The sequence below is a fragment of the Olea europaea genome, chromosome 13 (assembly GCF_002742605.1).
Source record: "Olea europaea var. sylvestris chromosome 13, O_europaea_v1, whole genome shotgun sequence".
NCBI lineage: Eukaryota > Viridiplantae > Streptophyta > Magnoliopsida > Lamiales > Oleaceae > Olea > Olea europaea.
The window spans coordinates 25,434,079-25,456,030 of NC_036249.1; the positions used below are offsets into that span (position 1 = coordinate 25,434,079).

The 21,952-nt window shown below is 32.8% G+C and overlaps 1 protein-coding gene and 1 pseudogene across 1 annotated transcript; both read left to right on the forward strand.

Annotated features, from left to right (window-relative positions):
* The first annotated feature begins 1,863 nt into the window (after positions 1-1,863).
* Positions 1,864-3,693, forward strand: LOC111408587 (annotated as a pseudogene).
* Positions 3,694-11,938: 8,245 nt separating this feature from the next.
* Positions 11,939-20,676, forward strand: LOC111408588 (probable LRR receptor-like serine/threonine-protein kinase At3g47570). The gene is made up of 5 exons (XM_023038332.1): positions 11,939-12,835; positions 15,265-15,621; positions 17,087-17,284; positions 18,312-20,102; positions 20,229-20,676. The coding sequence occupies exons 1-5, from the start codon at positions 11,944-11,946 to the stop codon at positions 20,573-20,575; spliced, it is 3,585 nt and encodes a 1,194-aa protein (XP_022894100.1). The 5' UTR covers positions 11,939-11,943; the 3' UTR covers positions 20,576-20,676.
* Positions 20,677-21,952: the final 1,276 nt, after the last annotated feature.

The window sequence follows — 21,952 nt, forward strand, 5'->3', positions numbered from 1 at the left end:
CTCAAGAACAATTGAAAAATTAAGACGTCTTCTACGTTTATATATTGAATAAATAATCTGGATGGAGATATACCAACTGAGCCTTTTTTTTTTTTTTTTTTGGTGATTATCTAAGTGACAATATGCTCTAAGGGACTATTGAAACATGCTTCGGTCAATTTAAATTCTTAAGAAGACTCCACTTAGAATCTAAAAAATGGGAATCTAATATATCTTTAAACTTTTGGAACTTTGATAGTCTTCTTGAACTAAACTTTTCCTGGAACAACTTAAGGGGCTCTTTACCTTTGGAGATCCAAAAGTTGAAGGTTGTCAACAAACTAAATGGTTCTGCTGGACACAGCCAGCCTAGGCACGGGAGACCACCAAGCCACCGCATGTTTCAAGAAATTGTGTTTTGGTTCACGAATTCCACTTTTCGCATCTTGACTTATTTTTCTCATTCTTTCTTCTCCTATATCATCTTTTGGCTTATTTACATTTTGGTCCTTGAACTTTTATTCTTTTCCATCTTGGTCCTTCATCTTCATTTTCCTTCTTCCAATGCCTCATACTATCACTGAAGTGGTACTTAGTGTGCTCACATTCTAGATTCGTCCTTTGGACCAACTTTAGATTATATGCACTTTAGTCCCTGAACTTTTGTTTTCTTTCATTTTGACCATTTTCGCATCTTTTCTCTTGAATTTCGTCACATCCATCAATATAGTCCTACAAAATAAAATTTCATAGAATTAAGCCATGTTCAATCAATTTCATCAATAATTAGTCATATTTTATGGATCGAATAAGTATGTAAAAATGCGCTTATCACTCAACATTATATTAATTAGCGCATCTTTTTCACTCGTAATAGTTTGCATCCAAAAATTCTTTTTGCATGCTTTAAAATGAAGGATAAATATGCAGTCACACTTCCGTATTTAAGAATACAAGGGACAACTAACTTTTAATCCCTCTTAACATAATTTTTGGCTAAAACAATCATTAGAGGTAAAATGTGCTAGTTAAATTAAGGTTGCATGTAAGGATATGATAAAAAAAAAAAAAAAAAATTGAAGAAAGTTTGACAATGAATGAAACTTGGGAATCTTAAGGCAATTAAAATGTGGTGGACTTAAAAAAAGGTGGTGGGAATATTATTACCATTATTAAGTTTCAAGGATCTATTCCTCAGCTTTGGAAAATATAAGAAGCTTGGAATCTATGGATCTTTCTTACAATATTTTTACTGGAATTGTTTCAAACTCATCACAGCATCTCCAATTATAGTGTAAATAGATCTAAATTGATTCAAATCTTCAAAGTAATCGAAAACCTTCCCCAATGAAGAGATGCAAAGAAAATGTAAATTGTATTTTCCAGCAGAAAATGTGAAAAAGACATCCATAAGAGGCAAAAAGTGGATTTAGATCTTTCCATTGAATCAAAATTTGAATTTAGATAATATAAGTGAGGATATAAATGTGATTTTGGAGATACCAATTTACCTCCAATTTTATACTATACATCATTGGAGATGCTATTATAGGTATTCAGCTTTCTACAATATATTTGTTGGGTTTTTTGATATCCAATAATCCGGGCGATGATTTAAAACAGTTGTCGGGTTATTTATCGACACCATGGACTTTGCTCGACTCGGAGATGAACTACACTTTTGGATGGTTCGGGTTTGGGTTGGATGATTATTTGGTTAGTTGGACCATTTAGTGATTAATATGGAGTTGAATATTGGCCCATTAGTTTAGGTTAATTGGTAGCCCACTTAGTGAACCCTATGCCCAATTAGAGTAACCTAAACTAACCTATATATATGTATTTATCTCCTAGCCGTTTTTGGGGTGTGTGTGTGTTGTAGCAATGGAGAGAAGAGTTGAGGGAAGGGAGGCAACCGAGAGAGAGGGAAGCCATTTGACGTTGTGAGTAAGATTCAACCATTGTGATATATTCTTCTTCCTTCCCATACCTTTGTGGATTGCTAACACCATCACCCTTCTCCTTTGTGGGGTTTGAGAGAGTTTGGACAGTCCAAAGTGTCTCGGGTCTTGTCGAAGTAAACCGGTGTTCGTTTGATTGTTTTCTAAGTCCGGAATCAAGATTTTCTAGGGATTTCCGCTACAATATTGATATGTCTCATAGATGAATAGTGGGAGAGATCCCTCGAGGGGACATTTTGCAAACTTTAGTGCCCAACCATCTATGATGAATCATGCTCTCTCTGCAGTGGAACTCAACAACAATTTCCACCTTGTAAAATATTATTAAAGATCAAAGTTAAAGAATATCTTATGGTTAATGGAATATATTCTTCCCTCGCTTCTTTTAGTAATCCTTGCAGTGATTGTGACAATTTTGATGATAAGAAGACGAAAATTGAACACCACCCCACAATAAATTTTCATTACATCTTGCACAGAGAATGATTCTTACAGTGAACTTCAAGAAGCAACAGACGCCTTCAGTGGAAGGAACATACTGGGAAGTGGTAGTTTTGTGTCATTATATGCAGGGACACTTTCGTTATAAGTTGTTGCAGTGGAAGTTTTTATTTTGCAATTAGAAGAAGCAAGAGAAGAGCTTTGACACAGAAAGTGAAGTATTAAGTAGCATTCGTCATACGAATTTAGTGAGAATCATCTGATATCACATTTTACAAAGTTAAGACCTCATAGTGGACTACATGCCTAATGGGAGTATGGAGAAGTGGTTATATTCCTTCAACTATTTCTAGGACACACTAAAAGGATTTGTTAGTATAAAACGGATAGCCCATCAGAGACAGATATGGGAGAGGGCAGCACTGGGCCGTCCAAGTCCATATCCACAATTAATTGCCAAATAAGTAAAGAGGAAATTAGGCCCATTACTCTAAAAAAAGAACAAATTAGATTTATACCCTAAAAAAATTAAAACATTCTCACACGTATTTAATACTTTCATCTTCTTCTTCCATATCATAATCCACATCCACAAATCCCATCCCAGTCACACCAAAACCTCAATCACTGTACCCCAATCTCCATTTTTCATAACATCACCTTCAAATTTTCTTTCTTCAACCTATATTTCATCAATTCCTCCTCTTTCAAGATCCTTGTATGCTTCACCGCACCTCTCGTTCTGTTACGACACTCTCACCAGCCAAAGTGATCGTCCTCTGAAATGGCTCCATCTTCACCCACAAATTCTAATGGGTAAATGAGGCAATTCTATTATTTCTTCAATCATATACTGTAGTTTGGATTTTTCCATTTCTATTAAATTATATAGCCCATGTATTTTAGAAATTATTTGTTGCTATTGTCTCAATTAGAGGACAAAGATATCACCGAGGTTATTGCAGTTGGAAGAGAGAAGTTGGCTTCAGTTCCTACCGACGGTGGTGCAGTTGCTGTAGTTGTACCTGCTGCAGCAGGCAGTGCTGTTGCCCCAGCTATTACTGAAACAAAGAAGGACTGCAGCCCCAGCTATTACTGAAACAAAGAAGGAAGAGAAAAGAAGAGTCTGATGATGTAAAATTCTGCACTTCATTCTTTTTCGTGACATCCTTTTTGTTTTCTTGGATCAATTTGTGTGTTGAAGAGAAATATTGTGACTTTTGTTTCTATGGTTGCAGGATATGGGCTTCAATCACTTCGACTAAAAAGGTTGAAACAGGACTAACCAATTCTTTTGAAGTTGTTGTCAAGTTAATTTAAGAAAATTTTCACATTGTTCTTGGTTTGGGTACTAGGCTTGCTTAGGAAACGAGAAATTTGTTTTTCAAGTGAACAAGTTGCAATATTGGGAAACGGAAATTTTTTTCTGCTTGTGTTTGTTTATTTCGATTTGATGATTTTGTGTACCGTATGTGCAAGTGTATACGTATTGTTATTCTCCTAAAAAAAAAAAAAATTGATTGTTTCCGTGTTTTTCTGATTGTTTTTTTTTTAAATGAGGTTAAGTTAGTACTGCTGGAAAAGCTTAACAATGTGAGGTGGAGAGAAATGTATCAAAAGAGCAACTGGGTATTTCAAAATGGTCGATGTGGAGAGAAATGTATCACCTTTTTAACCTTCGTCACATTTGTGTCACTTTTTTGAACTTTTGTCATTTTTTTTAGTGTTTGTCACTTTTTCATTCGCTTGTCGAAATTTTTATCACATTTTTAGTGACAAAATATAAAAGTGACACTAAACTTCTGAAGGTGACATTGTATCTCTTTTTCAGATTCGTCACTTTTTTAAAATTTTATCACTTTTTTAAGTCGTTGTCACTATTTTTTTTGAATATTTGTCACTTTTTTCAGTCATCTTCATGGAATTTCTATCACCTTTTTTAGTGATAAAATCACTTTTTAATAAAAGTGAGATTGTATATCATTTTTTAATATAAAAGTAATACTAAACTTTTAAAAGAGACATTGTGTCACTTTTTTTTTTTTTTAAAAAAAAAGTGACAATTTTTATTAAAAAGTGACATTGTGTCTCTTTTTAATTTTAAACCGTGTCTTTTACTTCCAAAAAATTCTTCATATGAATTTTCAAAAGATCCATAATTTTAAGGGTATTTTTGTAAGTTTCCCATAAGTAAATAATTTGAAAAAATAAATAAATTTTAGCACATAGCCCACCACCACGCAGCAACCCAATTTCACTAGTCCAGTCAAATCATCAAAACCATTTTTTTTTTTTTCAACTTTTAGCCCAAACTCAAAAACCCATTTATTTCATTGGTGTTTTTGATAACAACCTTTATGCTGTAAAGAAAGAAAAGGCAAACGCCTGAGATTAAATATACAATAGCTTGTTTTCATTTTTCTCCTTCTTTTTTAATAATTTTATATTCATAATCTTATAACTCTTGAATTCATTTAAATGAAAACCTAATTTGAAGAAGATTTCTCCAATCAATTTGTAAATTGTTGGAGCTATATTAGATATGCATTAAATTATATCTGATAGTTCAAACATCTCTAACTTTCTTAGTGACCAAAATAGTGGGGTTTTTTTTGGGATAATTGAAATAACTTAATATACTAGGACTCGACATGTTTCAATCCGGTTCGGTTTGGTTCTAACGAGAATCGAATTGGACCTGAAATTTTCGGATATTTAGTAAGTGAAATCGCCGGGTCTAAATTTAATTATGGAACCCTTAGGGCTCGGCTCCATTTGGTTTAGTTCGGTTCCATTCGATTCCAAAATTTCGTAATATAATTAATTTTTTTAATATTTACAAAGTTACATTAATTCAACTAATGATATGTTCAATCTTAACTCTACAAAATAACGTAGTTCAATTTTATGTGTCTTTAACATCTCTCTTTGCTGAGTTCTTCATTGATTTGATTGTTAAAATTATAGAAAGAGGAAGATAGCGAGCTCAAAATAATCAAAAGAAGTATTGTCGAGCTTCAATTTGGTTTCTCCAGAATGGTGAAAACAACAATATGGTAAAGTAACAAATTTGGATACAACATAGGTCAATTTGATTAAGTTGGTTTGAACTGAAAATTAGAAATTGGAAAAATCATATTTTTGAGTTTGAACTAAATTAACTAGTTAGTAGTTTATTTAGAAAAACAAAATAATTTGACTTACTCAAAATAAATAAATTAAAAAATTATGAAAATTCGGTTCTTCGATTTTTGATCTAGAACTAAGAGAAATCCGAGATGAACTTGATGTATGTGAACAAGGTTTAGATCTTGATCAACCAGCTTGATGGGATAGAACCTATATGTTGTAAATGAGTTTATACGAAAAGGTCGACATTGATGGAAATATCCATACATGCAAAGTGAGACTAATAGCAAAATGTTATAAACAAAGACGATGAGTTGGGTTTGGTAAGGCTTTCTAGAATATAGCTATCCTAAAAGTCTATTCGGATTTTGCTTGTAATAGTTACATATCATGACTATAAGTTATGGCAAAAAAGGCGTCAAAACTGCATTCCTCAATAGAAAATTGCAAGAGGAAGTGTACATGACACAATTTGAAGGTTTTGAATCCAAAGAAGCCAACAAAGGATGTAAGTTTGATAAATCCATTCACAGATTAAAGCAAGCCTCTAGGAGCTGGACTCTTCACTTTGATGGACAATCAAAAAATTTGATTTTATCAAAAATAAAGATGAATTGCTTGTTTACAAGAAGATGGTGAGAGTATTGTTGTATTCCTAATATTGTATATAGATGATTTATTATTAACAGAAAATGATGTCTCTATGTTTCAATAATTGACATTGTGGTTGTTAAACGATTTCTTCATGAAAGATATGGAAAAAGTAACTTAATCTATAGAGATAGATTTAGAAGATTGCTTAGTTTATCCCAATCTAGGGAAGTTCATGGATACACTGATACTAACTTCTAGTTAGACTAGAATGATAGCAAATCTCAATCATGATGTTACTTTTTTTTTTAAATGATGTGTTGAAAATGTTCCAAACATGAAATAACTGTTGATTCAATAGCAAAAGTCTAATGCACAATTGCTTCAGAAGCAACAAAGAGTTGGAATCTGGATTAAGAAGTTCATTAATTAATTTGGAGTAGTTTCTAACATTGTTGATCATATGTATTTGCATTGTGATAATAATGCAGCCACCATGCAAATGAAGGAACTAAGATTTCATCAATGGTCCAAATGCGTGTTAAGGCGGAATCAATTTATCAGAGAAATAATACAAAGAAATGACGTAAAGAAAGAACGAATTTCCATAGTTGAAAATATTGTAGATCTACTGACAAAGAGTTGTCACGGTATAAATATGATCATTATGTAAACTCTTATAATATTAAATACATAAGTGATTGGATCTAGTGCAAGTAAGAGTTTGTAAGTGTTATACCCTAAGTTCAATCAATTTTGGACATCAACACTTTTAATATATAATTGATGAATTTTTATGATAGATCTTTTATTTAATTAATACTCAATTAAATTAAATAATAGAGTCGTAGATTTAAGTTTTGATTATTTTGTAATTACAAGGAGTTGTGATTGTGAGATACAGACTACGTATGACTGAATTTTAAATCATCCATGGTCATAAGTAATAACGAGATATAAATGTCATTATTACGGATAGACTAACGCGTGTGGTTGATCTCACAAGTTAAAGTGTGGTGACACTTAAATGAACACGTGAATGTTTTATTATAGAACAAAATATTGGGGACGTGCTTGAGAGATCTCGTTATTACGGATAGACTATTGCGTGTGGCTGATCTCACAAATTAAAGTGTGGTGACACTTAAATGAACACGTGGATGTTTTATTATAAAATAAAATATTGGGGACTTGTTTGAGAGATTTCACATGGATAACTATTTAAGTATCAGTAGTCAATCTCTAACGTTCGATAGTGAAATTGGTCCTTCGACTTAAGGTTATCATAGTGTTTTATACGAAGACAATCATACTTTGATGATATTGGATGTTGCTTTGCCAAGGGCCGCTAATACGGAATCGTTTAAGTATATCAAGAATCATATGAAAGTTGTGAATGACCATAGAGAATTCATCACTCTTAGATAGTAAGAGATTATGATATACATTTTATTCAATTAAGTTGATAATAAAATCATTGGCCAATGTATACTCATAAGTCGAAAAAAGAGTTTTCGACTTATATTGACTTAATCATGGAATGAAAGATATGATCGATAATCGAGATTGACACACTTCCATATCTTGTAATTGATCGGATCATATTGACGTAAGGGATTATAGTTTCACGGTTACTGAACAGGTTTGATTTTGTCATACCGCTTGACATTTTTCGTTATATGTATTTTCCTAACATATTGTGAGATGTCAATCTGAGATGACGGATGTTAATTAGTAATAAATTAAAAGATGTGTTTTAATTTATCGATTTTGATCAAATCAAAATAACAATTTATGTTATTAGGTATCATGATTTAGAACCTAATGATTTACACACAAAAAGTGAACTAGAAGAATGAGATTTACCAATTAATTAATGTGAAAATTACACAATCTAATAAATTTAAATATTCCATTTTACAAATCATATACAAAGTTTACTCTTTCAAAAATTAGATTTATTAATTAATATATTTAAAGATTAATTAATAAATTTACCTACATAATTCAAACCCTACATTATTTCACCCTCAATTCCCCCTCTCTATTCGAACCTCTCTAGCAAAAGTCTCTCTCTCTCTCAAAAACGATGTTGTAAGAACGCGAGGCAGCAGCGTCGTGTGCCACCGTTGCACGAAGTGGACTGTGATTTCTTCCTCCGATCTGTACCTTTACCAGAGTTTAGGGTATTTTTGTTGGTAATTGATTGTGTTGTGAACGTTGTAGTAGTGGTGGCGATTAAGTGGTAGGTTGCGACGATGTTGTTACAGGTGGTGATGGTAGTGGTATAGGCATTGGGTGACTGTTCGATGGTGGTACGACATGGCAGTGGTGGTGGCGATTCGGTGGTTGGGCGGTTTTTTTTTAAAAAATTTTTTAAAATTTTTTTGGTTGGTGAACGTTGCTATTGTGATGGTGATTCAGTAGTGAGGTTGCGATGGTGTTGTTATAGGTTATGGGCGTGGTGGTATTTTTTTTGTTGGAGTAGTGGTGGTCGTTTGTGTTTTGGTGTTGTTGGGAATTTGGGTGGTTTTGGTGCTAGTGAAGCTAGTGGTGGTGGTGGTGGTTGGCGGGGTGGCAATGGGTGAAAAAAGTGTTTGTGATCAATTATATTATGATTAATAGATTGTTAATTTGTAATCGGTAAATAATATGTGGCCGAATTTGTGACCATGACTAAATTTATAATGTGTGACCTAAAAATTGTGACAGTGACTTACAATTGATTAAGTTGTGACTAAAGAATTAATTTTAACCAATTAATCTAATTAATTTGCAATGAATATATGAGTTGTGACCAATAAAAGTTTTGATTTTGTGACTTATAAATTTTTTTATTCATGATCGAAAAATAATATGTGACCTATAAATTTTTTTATTTGTGATCGAGAAATATGTTGTGGCCAATAAATTGATAAGTTGTGACTAAAAATTAATTCGTGACTAATTAATTTTTGATCTATCACCGATGAACAAACTGTGACCTGCAAAATTTTTGAATTGTGATCGTAAAATAATTTGTGACATAAAAGTTTTGATTTGTGACCAAAAAATAATAAATTAGTAATTAAATTGTTAATTCGTGATCAAATTACATAGATCTGTGACCTAAATATATTTAATTAATAAAATAATTAAATCATAAATAAATTTTAATAAAAATATGATTTTTGAAGTTTGAAATTTGTTTTGTTGATTTTGAAATATGCCATACTTAATGTTTTACTTATGAAATTTTTCCTTGATTAGTTAGTAAATGTTGGATAATTAATTAATTGAACTGCTTATTGATAAGCTCGAATTAATTAATTAGATTAATTAATTCATGGATCTGATTTAATTAGTCAAGTCCGTTTGGACTTATATAAATAAGTCGCTAGAGTTTGAAAACTGTAGAAAAAAAGTATAGAGAAATTTCATATTCTTGTTAGCACATGAAAGATAAATACCTTGGTTCTCTCAATCTTGTTCCTATGTAGATTTTCATTGGTAGCCGGACAATTGGACATGTGTAGATTGTAGATTGTAATTGTTGGAATTAAAGAAAAGTAAAGGAGTTTGCAGAATTTAAAAAATGTATAATTTGTATTACAATGTTTATCTAAACACAAAGAGATATTTGGTAGAAATTGAAATATTGTTTAAATTTTGTTGTGCATAATTAAATAAATTTCCAACAGTAGACGCTTAGAGTTAGTGGGGAAAAATCAAACTTATTAAAATAGTTATTAAAAAATTATGTATTCTACAAGAACACATACAAGTGATTACTATCATAGATTTACAAATCTTATATATACGATAAATAACAATTCTTCAACAATTTCAAATAATCTCATATATATGATGAATAACAATTTCTAAAGATTTCTCAAATTAAATATCGCAAATCACAAAATAATCTCAATTCTCACTCTCTCAATTATTCGGTCATTGCTATAACTCCATTCTAATAAACAAGCCCAATTACCTTTACTGCCAATTTTGATTGTCAAAAAAAAAAAAAAATAAATAAAATTGAAGTTGGTGGATCATTTGACCCACGAGGACTATGAGTAGGTCCGCCAAATTTTGCAACCAAGGCAAGGTTCACCAAGAAAATATCATTGAGTGATTGTAAGTCAACTTTTGTCGAGAATAAGATTGGTATTATTGAAATTTTAGCTGTATAAATGTTTTTAAGATAGCTAAATGATTAATTCCAAATAAAAAAGAGTGTTGACATGCTTCATCAGTGATTGTAAAGTCAACTTTTGTCAAGGATAAGATTGGTATTGTTTAAATTTTAGTTGTTGAAAGGTTTTTTAAAATAGCTAAGCGTTTGTTTGGCCTCCATTAAAACACTTTAATTTTTTTAGCCACTTTTCAACCCTTTTTTTTTAACCAAGTGGGGTCCATTCTACTACCTTCTTCATCATTTGCAGTGTACCATGTTTTTCAAAAGGAATGTTGGTACCAATGGACGAAACTACCCTCCAATATCAAAACTAGATGCCCATTTGAAGGGAGTGGTTCGGAGGGCAATTTTATCATTTAGTACTTTGACCAACAGTTACCCTCCGTTTGAATTCTACTGCACTGTTTGACTTTATTACACAGGGGGCTTGCACTAATTTGAGAAATTGACAAATAATGTGTTTTAATGGGTCAAACGAGGGCTAAATGATTAATTCCAAATTAAAAAAATAGAGTTTGCGGGCTTCATCAACGATTGTAAAGTCAACTTTTGTTAAGGATAAGATTGGTGTTATTAGAATTTTAGTTGTTGAAATGTAGATCATAATCTCTTATTATCTAAAAATGACGAATCATCTATCGATCATTCACAACATTTATATGATTCTTGACATACCCGAACGATGTCGTATTAGTGACTCTCGATAGAGCAACATTTAACATTACCAAAGTATGACTGTTCTCATATAAGGTACAATTTTACTATCGAATATTAGAGATTCACCACTGACACTCAAATAGTTATTTATGTGGAATCTCTTAACGACCAATGTTTGTTCTATAAAAAAACATCAATATGTTCATTTTAAGTATCACCACATTTTAACTTATGAGATCAGCTACTTACTTCACAAGTAAGAAATGCCACACGTGATAATCTATCTATAATAATGATATTCGTATATCGTTATTACTTACGATCACGGATGATTTAATATTCAACTATATATAATTTGTATCTCACAATCACAACTCCTTGTGATTGACAAATTACTAATATTTGAATCTACGAATCCTCTTATTTAATTTAAATGAATATTAATAAAATAATGGTTTGCCATAAAATTGTATCAATTTACAAATTCTTCAACCTCAAGACATGTCCATTGTTATTTATTTTATAGGGAAAAAAAGTCAACCGTTACTTATTTCATAGAAAAAAATAACTTTTCCCCCTTTATGGTACTTGGCAAACTAAAAATCATTAAAAAACCCAGAAATCTGTCTGCACACAAACATGTTATTGGTTTTGAATGGTGATAAAGATGAGAAGACTTCGACGCTTTCATCTAATTGCCATAGAAGAGGTCAGAGTATGAAAAAAGAAAAAAATTAAATTCTTGTGAATTGTGCTTTTTAGTCAATGTTTACCGGGGCACTGGTATAGCATCCATATAGGGATGCTCTGCAACCAACGTAAGGTTCATCAAGAAAGTATCATTGAATGATTGTAAAGTCAACTTTTGTCAAGGATAAGATTGGTATTATTGAAATTTTAGTTGTTGGAAGGTTTTTAAAATAGCTAAATGATTAATTCCATATTAAAAAGAGTGTTGACATGCTTCATTTACATTACAATCTTGTGCAACTCAAAAGTTTCATATTCATGGAGAAAATCTGCTTCTTCATTGCTGTTGCATTGTTATCAGTGAACTGCTTTGCACTTTCCTCAAACACAGATGAAGCAGCACTTCTTAGCTTCAAAGCCGGAATAATTTCAGACCCTTATGATATCTTGGTTGATAATTGGATGGCTAATACGTCTATTTGCAACTGGATTGGTGTTTCTTGCAGCAGAAATCGGCAAAGAGTCATATCATTGAATTTTTCGGGGTTCGATTTCGGAGGCACCATCTCTCCACATCTTGGAAATCTAACGTTTCTCCATTCGCTAGACATCAGCTCCAACAATTTCTCTGGGATAATACCTCCCGAGCTCTCTAATTTGCGTCACTTAGAGTTGATAAATGTGGGATTTAACAGTGTCAGTGGAGAGGTGCCATCATGGTTTGGAACATTACCAGAACTTGAGCATATTTTTCTCAATAACAATAATTTCTCCGGAAGTATTCCGTCGTCATTATGCAACAATTCAAAGCTGCAAACATTGCAAATGAGTAACAATTTTATAGTTGGGAATATTCCGCTGGAGATTGGCAATACTTCTGCGCTGAAGATTTTGAATTTAAGGTTTAACCTGCTTACAGGGTCCATAACTCCTGGTATCTTTAATATATCTTCTTTGAACGTGCTTGACCTCTCAGTTAATAGTCTGTCAGGAAGGCTTCCGGAAAATACATGTGATAGTATCCCAAAATTGACATTACTCGATCTATCACATAATCTACTCTCTGAGAAAATTCCATCAAATATATACAAGTGCAGGTACCTCCAAGTCCTATCATTATCCTACAATCATTTCAATGGAAGCATACCAAGTGCAATTGGCGGTTTGACCAATCTCAGAAGCTTATTTCTGGGGATAAACGACTGGGAAGGTATGATTGTAACTAAATATATATATTTTAAGGCAATGCTTGTTAACCATGAATCAGGTTCACGCTTATTTTAATTTTTTTGCTTGCCAAATCCTTTATAAGATGGTCTATGTTTTCATTTTTATTCGACGTGGAATTTTATCGCTGAGTGCTCTTAGCTTAAATTCAATTGTTCGTAAAGCATAGTGATAGCCTAGAGCAATCAAGATCATGAAAGGGATTGTTGTAAAATTTCACATAACTGTTTTCAGATCCAAACCCACAAATTTTATATATAAAACATTTATTTCCATTCGAAGGGGCTTCAATAGGTGAGGAGCTTCGTCTCTTAATCACAATCATCCCTTTCTTTTTATGAAAAATTCCTAGTTCCCTTTGTGGATTTTTATTTTTTTTTAAAATAAAATGGTATATGTAAATGTATATAAACCACAGAGTATATTACGAAGGCCCTTGACACTTCTTTTAGAAACAGAAGGTAGTGGAATAAAGTTTTATATAACGCAAGAAAAAAAATTTATTCTTGATCTTTGAAAGCAATTTGTGGTGCATAGAAATTTTTGAATCATCCTCTCCTTTCTGTCTATCTTTCTAATGTGGAAACATTCAAAACACTCCCTCTAGATGCAAAAATGGCTGATACCTAGCACTAGTTTAGATGACCACATTTGGTAGATTTAATTAAATGAGTCAATGACTTTGTTTGTTACCGATCCAAAGTTGGTGTCTAAAATGGCTGCCAAGCTGAATTTCCTTAGTGAAAGATGACATTGTATTTTACTGATCATTTAATGTCAGATAGTGATCAGTGTATATTATACACTTATTTGGACCTAAAAATATATAAATTTAATAGTTTTTTTGAAAGAAAAAAGCAAAAATTAGCAAAAAGCGCAAGACCCAAAGTTTGGGGACTAAAGTGAAAATACTCAAAAGTTGTGTTGGATCTCACGATGAAGATTCAAGAATGGTGGGGTTAATTGGATGTAATTAGAAGTTAAAAGGAGTGAAATATGACTAAAATATTTTCACAAATCAATTTACAACCACACAAGGATGCTCGATGTTTCAGATTTTCAGCTAGAGATTGAGACCCATTTTGACCTTATAAACATTCGAATTGAAAAAGAGCTAATTCTAATAATATTGTAGCCCTTTAAATTATCTTTACAACTTTATTTGAATCGTGTCAATCGGATATCGGGAGAGAAAATTAGTATGAAAATACTAAAGGAGATACAATACTAAAATTTTCTCGACGTTGTGCCACCATAGTGCCTAGGTGCCAACACTCTGTCTTCTTAGTGCTGCGGCATCACGTAGGCACTACCTAATACTGATTAGGGAGAGATCCGATCATTTTAAAGCCCATAAAAACCTTACAGCAACAAAAAATGTGGGGCAACTATAAATATAAGTTTTTGAAACTTTTGATGGGAGTCCCACGCAATTTGGGGGAGAGGAAAATGCATAATCATCAAGATAAAAGCGCAAAAACTAAGGTTTGAAGACTTTTGAGGTTGAATAAAATTCTTGGTGCAAGATCCAATTCTTTCCATGATTAAGATTTCAAAACCTGATTATGAACTTTATACCTTTTGCTTTTTTCATTATTATGAATAGCTAAATTTATAGCTAGAGTGAACAATGTGATCTATGTGTGACTCTTTATTTCTTTTATTCAAGATTTTAGATCTTTAAATGCAAATGTGTTGATTTATTCATGAATTTAATACTTTGAATTCTTTGGCCAATTATTCAATGATTTTATGAATCTATTACGATTCAAGAGGTGAGTTTTAGTGTTAGACCACATAGTAAAATTTGATAATTTAGTATAAAGTGTAAAGATACATATACTAATTATTGCGGTTGTTAAATGAATTCTTAGAACTAATCTTTCGTTTAACTAAAATTGATTCACATAGGAAATATAAGATTGAATTAGTTAAATAGGCTCGATGTGAACTTGAGAGGAATAAATTGAATACTTTAGAAGAATTCGACCAATAACTACAATTGTAATGACTCTTGACTGGTGAATTGAAGGGGGTCCATAGGTAAAATTGTAAGTCCTAGCATCTATATTCATACTTTTAAAATCCAAATTCGATAAGTTGTGTACATTAGATATTTAGTTTGAATAATTTAGATACCAACCACAAAACTTATTATTGTTTTCAATCAAATTATCAATTGTTAAATAGCAGTCTTCATGGGAACGATATCCGGCTTCTTAGGTCCCTTTTTTTACTTGTTACAATCCGTATACTTGCGGGATATAAAAATCGACAACAGGTAGTTGTCACCTAAATTGGTATTTGACACTGATGATGTTGAATAACATTACTCGTACTTGTTATGTAAACATGAATGCAAAATCTGATTCAAGAAATGGCATTGTGTTTTAAAATTTTGAAACTTTTCAGGAGGAATTCCATTGGCATTAGGTAATCTTTCACGTCTGCAAATATTGAGCATACAAGGTGGCTCTCTAACAGGGCCAATTCCGTCTCTCAACATATCTTCTCTGAAAGTGATTGACCTTGCTAACAATAGCCTGTCTGGAAGCCTCCCGTTTGATATTCTTCATAATCTTCCTAAGCTTGAAGAGCTGTATCTTCAATCCAATCAGCTGAGTGGTCCAACTCTTTCAACCGTTTTGAATTGTGAAAGGCTTTCGATCATATCACTATCAGATAACAAACTTACAGGTGGTCTACCTGCGAAAGTTGGAAACGTCACTGGACTCAAGTATCTAAATCTAGATAATAATGAATTGACAGGTATGTAATCAGATTTCACATCATAAATTCTGAATGATGATGATATTACCATGTTTTTTCAAGTTTCTTTTCACTCATCTCAAAAGAAATGCAGTTAAGCTAGTACACGAAGTCTTATCTCATGATGCAGGCTGTACAAGGGCTATTTCTGAAACCCCTAACCTTCTTCACACGAACACAATAACACTAGTTTACTAGCACGTTTCCTCATATTCAAGCCAATTTAAATGGAAAGATGGAAACTTTTGGATTGCACAAAAAAAATATGATTTGGAGTTACAATTTTCTTCATCAAAATTTAGAAAACCAAAATTATTCTACCTGGAATAAGTCTCTCTCCGAGTCGTTCAGTTTACATTCTCAACTGAACATTTTGAAACAGGAAAAGAATAATGGACTAATATAAAGTAAAAGAAAAATGATAAAGTAAATACAAGGCTTCCATTATCATAAGAAAAATAAAAAAATTCTTTCGCTTTACTTATAGCTCATTAGTTTGCATCGAAGTCCCTTTGATCAACAACTTTTCGTTTTTATGGTCTCACAGGTTAGGTCATACCCAAATGTATTTAGAACAAGGCTTATTTTGTTATTTTTGGAGGTTGTGGTTCCATGGTTTACTCTGTAGAATGAGCGAAAGAGTTTGAGTCTTGTAATGCTTACTATATCAGTTAGTGTTGGGTTTTAATACCCAATAAATCTCGGCAACGATTTTAAATAGTTTCGGATTATATTTCATCGGCCTCGGCCGATAAGTGAAATATTTATCAACCAATCATTCATATACTCGACCCGAAAACAACGTGGCCAATTAGTAGCAACTTAATTGGTTTTAATGTTGTCTTGGCCCAAATTCACTTATAGGAGGGCTTCTTTATGTCTTGACCCAAACCTTTGTGCCTTAGCCCAATTGATAATATAACTAAAGTTACATATATCCACCTTTCTTTTGTAGAAGCCGTGTGTTTTTGCCCTTGTTTGAGAAGAGAGAAAACGGCTTCTTCCTTGTGACCTTATTCAAGTTCTTGCCCTCTTCTATCTTCTCTTTGCTTTTGTGGCTTGCAAAACATCACCATATTGTTGTCCTTTTGTGGGGTAAGAAAGGAGGAATGCAACCATAAATGGATTGAGTTGTGGGTTTGAAGTTTTGGTTGGTTGGTCGATTTATTGATTGGTAAGTTTAATTTGAGCCCGGAATCCATTGATTGAAGATCCATTCCACAACAGTTAGGACACATTTAGTTGGAGTAGCACATATATTAGTAACATATAAAGATGGAAGGTATGGAAACTATTGGGAAGGAGAAGTATATCATATGACATATTACACGGTTAATAGAGCTAATTAGTTTCTTAAGATACAACCGAACAGATTTCCATTTTCGAATTTTAAACAAATTTTTTACATTGAAGAAACACTTGATAAGAGAATTTATAGATTAAACAAGTCTTTATATTGTGGCAGGAGAATTACCAGATGAGCTTGGCAATCTTGACCTTGAGGAAGTTCTTGTCCAGAACAATGGGTTTTTTGGCACCATCCCTTTATCCATGTTCAATATATCTACGATGAAGAAGATGGGACTCTCAGCCAATCAGTTTTCTGGCCATCTTCCTTCAACCATTGGGCTTTCACTTCCAAATCTTGAAAAGCTTGGTCTAGGTGATTTGAGTCTTGTAATGCTTACTATATCAGTTAGTGTTGGGTTTTGATACCCAATAAATCCCGGCAATGATGTTAAATAGTTTCGAATTATATTTCATCGGCCTCGGCTGATAAGTGAAATATTTATCAACCAATCATTCATATACTCGACCCGAAAACAACGTGGCCAATTAGTAGCAACTTAATTGGTTTTAATGTTGTCTTGGCCCAAATTCACTTATAGGAGGGCTTCTTTATGTCTTGACCCAAACCTTTGTGCCTTAGCCCAATTGATAATATAACTAAAGTTACATATATCCACCTTTCTTTTGTAGAAGCCGTGTGTTTTTGCCCTTGTTTGAGAAGAGAGAAAACGGCTTCTTCCTTGTGACCTTATTCAAGTTCTTGCCCTCTTCTATCTTCTCTTTGCCTTTGTGGCTTGCAAAACATCACCATATTGTTGTGCTTTTGTGGGGGTGAGAAAGGAGGAATGCAACCATAAATGAATTGAGTTGTGGGTTTGAAGTTTTCGTTGGTTGGTCGATTTATTGATTAGTAAGTTTAATCTGAGTCTGGAATCCATTGATTGAAGATCCATTCCACAACAGTTAGGACACATTTAGTTGGAGTAGCACATATATTAGTAACATATAAAGATGGAAGGTATGGAAACTATTGGGAAGGAGAAGTATATCATATGACATATTACACGGTTAATAGAGCTAATTAGTTTCTTAAGATACAACCGAACAGATTTCCATTTTCGAATTTTATACAAATTTTTTTACATTGAAGAAACACTTGATAAGAGAATTTATAGATTAAACAAGTCTTTATATTGTGGCAGGAGAATTACCAGATGAGCTTGGCAATCTTGACCTTGAGGAAGTTCTTGTCCAGAACAATGGGTTTTTTGGCACCATCCCTTTATCCATGTTCAATATATCTACGATGAAGAAGATGGGACTCTCAGCCAATCAGTTTTCTGGCCATCTTCCTTCAACCATTGGGCTTTCACTTCCAAATCTTGAAAAGCTTGGTCTAGGTGACAACAGACTAACTGGAGTAATTCCGACTTCTATCACCAATGCTTCTAAGCTTACAATCTTATACATGGGAAGTAACTCTTTGATTGGCTCTATACCCAACTTCGGTAATTTAAGACTTCTAGAGCGCCTTATAATTGGAGAAAACAATTTGACTGGGGAATCTTCAACTCCGGAATTGAGATTTTTCACTTCATTAACAAATTGCAGACATTTGGATTATATTGAAGTATCTTTGAATCAACTAAATGGTATTCTCCCAGCATCTATCGGGAATCTCTCCGCTTCTCTTCAGGTATTCAAAGCATTTGGATGCAACATTAAGGGTGCTATTCCGGCTGAGATTGGAAACTTGAGCAGCTTGGTAGCTTTATATTTAGACAACAATCAGTTGACGGGATTCATCCCAAGTTCCCTGGGAAATTTAAGACGTGTTGAACGTATATATCTTGAGCACAATAAACTTGATGGATATATCCCCGCCGACCTTTGCCATTTAAGCAATTTGGGTGACTTGTACCTAAGTAACAATACACTCTATGGATCAATTCCCACATGCTTGGGTAAACTTAAATCTTTTAGAAGACTCTACTTAGACTCCAACAAATTGGAGTCTACAGTGCCTTTAAGCTTGTGGAACCTTAATGATCTCCTGGAATTGAACTTCTCCTCGAACAGTTTAACGGGCTTCTTACCTTCGGAGATTCAAAATTTGAAGGTCATCAACAAACTAGATTTATCATGGAATCGGTTATCAGGTGATATCCCAAGCACTATTGGTAGCCTGCAATCGCTAGTTTCTCTATCTTTTGCTCACAATAAATTCCAAGGATCTATTCCTCAGTCTTTGGGAAACATGAGAAGCTTGGAATACTTGGATCTTTCTTACAATAATTTTTCTGGAACCATTCCAAACTCATTAGAGGCACTCAACTTTCTACAATATATTGATGTGTCTCATAACAGTCTAGAGGGAGAGATTCCCTCGGGGGGACGTTTTCCCAACTTCAGCGCTCAATCATTTATGACAAATCTTGCTCTCTGCAGTGAAACTCGACAACAATTTCCACCTTGTGGAAATACTCTTAAAAGATCCAGATCAAAGAAAGAAATCTTGCTAACGAAATATATTCTTCCCCCTCTCGTACTAGTAATCCTTGCAGTCATCGTGACAATTTTGATGATAAGAAGACGAAAATTGAACGCTCCACCTGATAGCGTATTTTCATTACGTCTTGCATGGAGAAGGATTTCTTACCGAGAACTTAAAGAAGCAACAAATACATTTAGTGAAAGCAACATACTTGGAAGAGGAAGTTTTGGTACAGTATATGGAGGGATACTTTCTGATGGGTTAAATTTTGCGGTGAAAGTGTTCAATTTGCAGCTGGAAGAAGCAAGATTAATGAGGAGCTTTACTACAGAAAGTCAAGTACTCAGTAGCATTCGTCATAGGAATTTACTGAGAGTCATCGGATGTTGCAGTAATACAGAGTTCAAAGCCTTGATCATGCCTAATGGGAGTCTAGATAAATGGTTATATTCCTCCAACTATTTCTTGGACATTCTGAAGAGTTTAAATATAGCGATTGATGTTGCATTAGCTTTAGAATATCTTCATCATTTTCATACATTCACCATTGTACATTGTGATTTAAAACCTAGCAATGTTTTGCTCGACGAAGACATGGTTGCCCACGTCGGTGATTTTGGAATAGCCAAGCTCTTCGGTGGAGCGGAGTCAATGGCTCAAACAAAGACCTTAGCAACAATTGGATACATGTCACCAGGTAGGTTCCTTTTTTCGAATCTCAAACGGCTGATTTATAATTTGTTCAAATGAATTTGTGAAATCTTGAATTTTCTGTCTCCTTCTAAGTTATCATTGATCTTATGAATGCTTATTGCCAATGTAGAATATGGAACTGAAGGAATAGTATCCACTAGTAGCGATGTCTACAGTTATGGTGTTTTGCTGCTGGAGATGTATACAAGGAAGAAGCCAACAGATGTGATGTTTAGCGAAGAAATGAGCTTGAAAAGTTGGGTTAGCCACTCTTTAGCGGAGAATGCAATAACTGAAGTTGTGGATACCAATTTGATTGGAAGAGAAGACGAGAATTTCTCTAGAAAGGAGCAATGCGTCTCATCCATTTTGGCTTTGGCGATCGAGTGTTTGAATGATACTCCTAGAGAAAGAATAAATATGAGGGAAGCTGTGACTAGGCTTCAAAAGATTAAAGCTATGTTTCTAGCAAGATAGAATAGTTTTGACCCTAAATATAGGTTCCCAATTCTCAGTAAAAAATTTGGACGTTCCGAACTGCAACTGTTTGATCAATTTATGAATCAGCAATAGTAAATGCAAAATATAGTGCTTCAATAAATGTAGTTTTAAATTGAAATCGGAAACTCTGTTTATACTGCATGAGTTTTTTTTCCCAATTTTAAGCTGAACATAGGTATTGTTGGGTCGTATGCCCATATAGAATAGTTGAACTTAAGTAAAATGGCAATATTATAATACATAAATTCTGTTTTATTTTTTTATTGCTATTGTATTTTATTGAATATTGAGGATGCAAATAAAGATGCTTATAATAAGGGAAATACAGCCTAATAGCTTAAATAAAAGGAGGATTTTCCAAATTAGTCTAAGAAATAAAAACATTTGAAAACTAGTCTCCAAACAATCAATTTTCCAAAAATATCCCTTATAAAGAAATTGCAACCAAAACCACTAAAATGTCTAAAAACCTTCAAATAGGCCCTCAAGAAAATAGAGATCATAAGTCTTTAATAAATTTAGATCCAAATATTATAAAAAAATTTATTGATCTAAAAAACGCTACAGAAAATGAATTAACCTATTTGGAAGAAGATCTAAAAGATTTCTTTGTAGAATATCTAGATCCAAAACTAAAAAATAAAAATGATTTCATAGATGATGAAGCAATTAAAATAGAAAAAGATATATATAAATTAATTCTTAATTTAAGAAGAAGAATTAAAGAATTAAACATAATTATTTAAGAAAAAATATTGGTAAAAAGTAGTGAATTTTATAAATTCTATTGTGATGTTTTAAATACTTATGAAGAATCTAATTGGCTCAAAAATATTAACCCCTCCGCTGCACACTCCGAAAAAATGGTATCAGAGCCAAGTTACGAACCGAAAATAATGATGAATATAGTAGAAGAAGAAAATATAATTGAAGAATTTTTGGAAAAAGTTAAAAAACATAAAAAACCTAGTTATCCCTATTTACCTAAAAACACTACAAATGAAAGTTTTGAGGATATACATAAAAGGCTAGAATATCTAGAATATAATCTACAAGTAGGAAATGCATTATTAGATAATAATCTTAGAGGAAAAGATAGGATTATAATTAATCCACCCCAAGATTTTAGAATAACAAAAAATAAAGGAAAAAAGCATGAAGAAAAACAATATATGATAACAGATGTAGAAGAAATAGAACAAAAATTCTTAGAATCTACAGGTGAAGAGTATGAAGAATATAAAAAACAGTTAGAAGAATTAACTGAAAAAATGGAAAATATAAAGATGAACACTAACCCATCTTCAAGTCAAGATATTAAAGTAGAATTTAGTAGTGATGAAGAACAATATA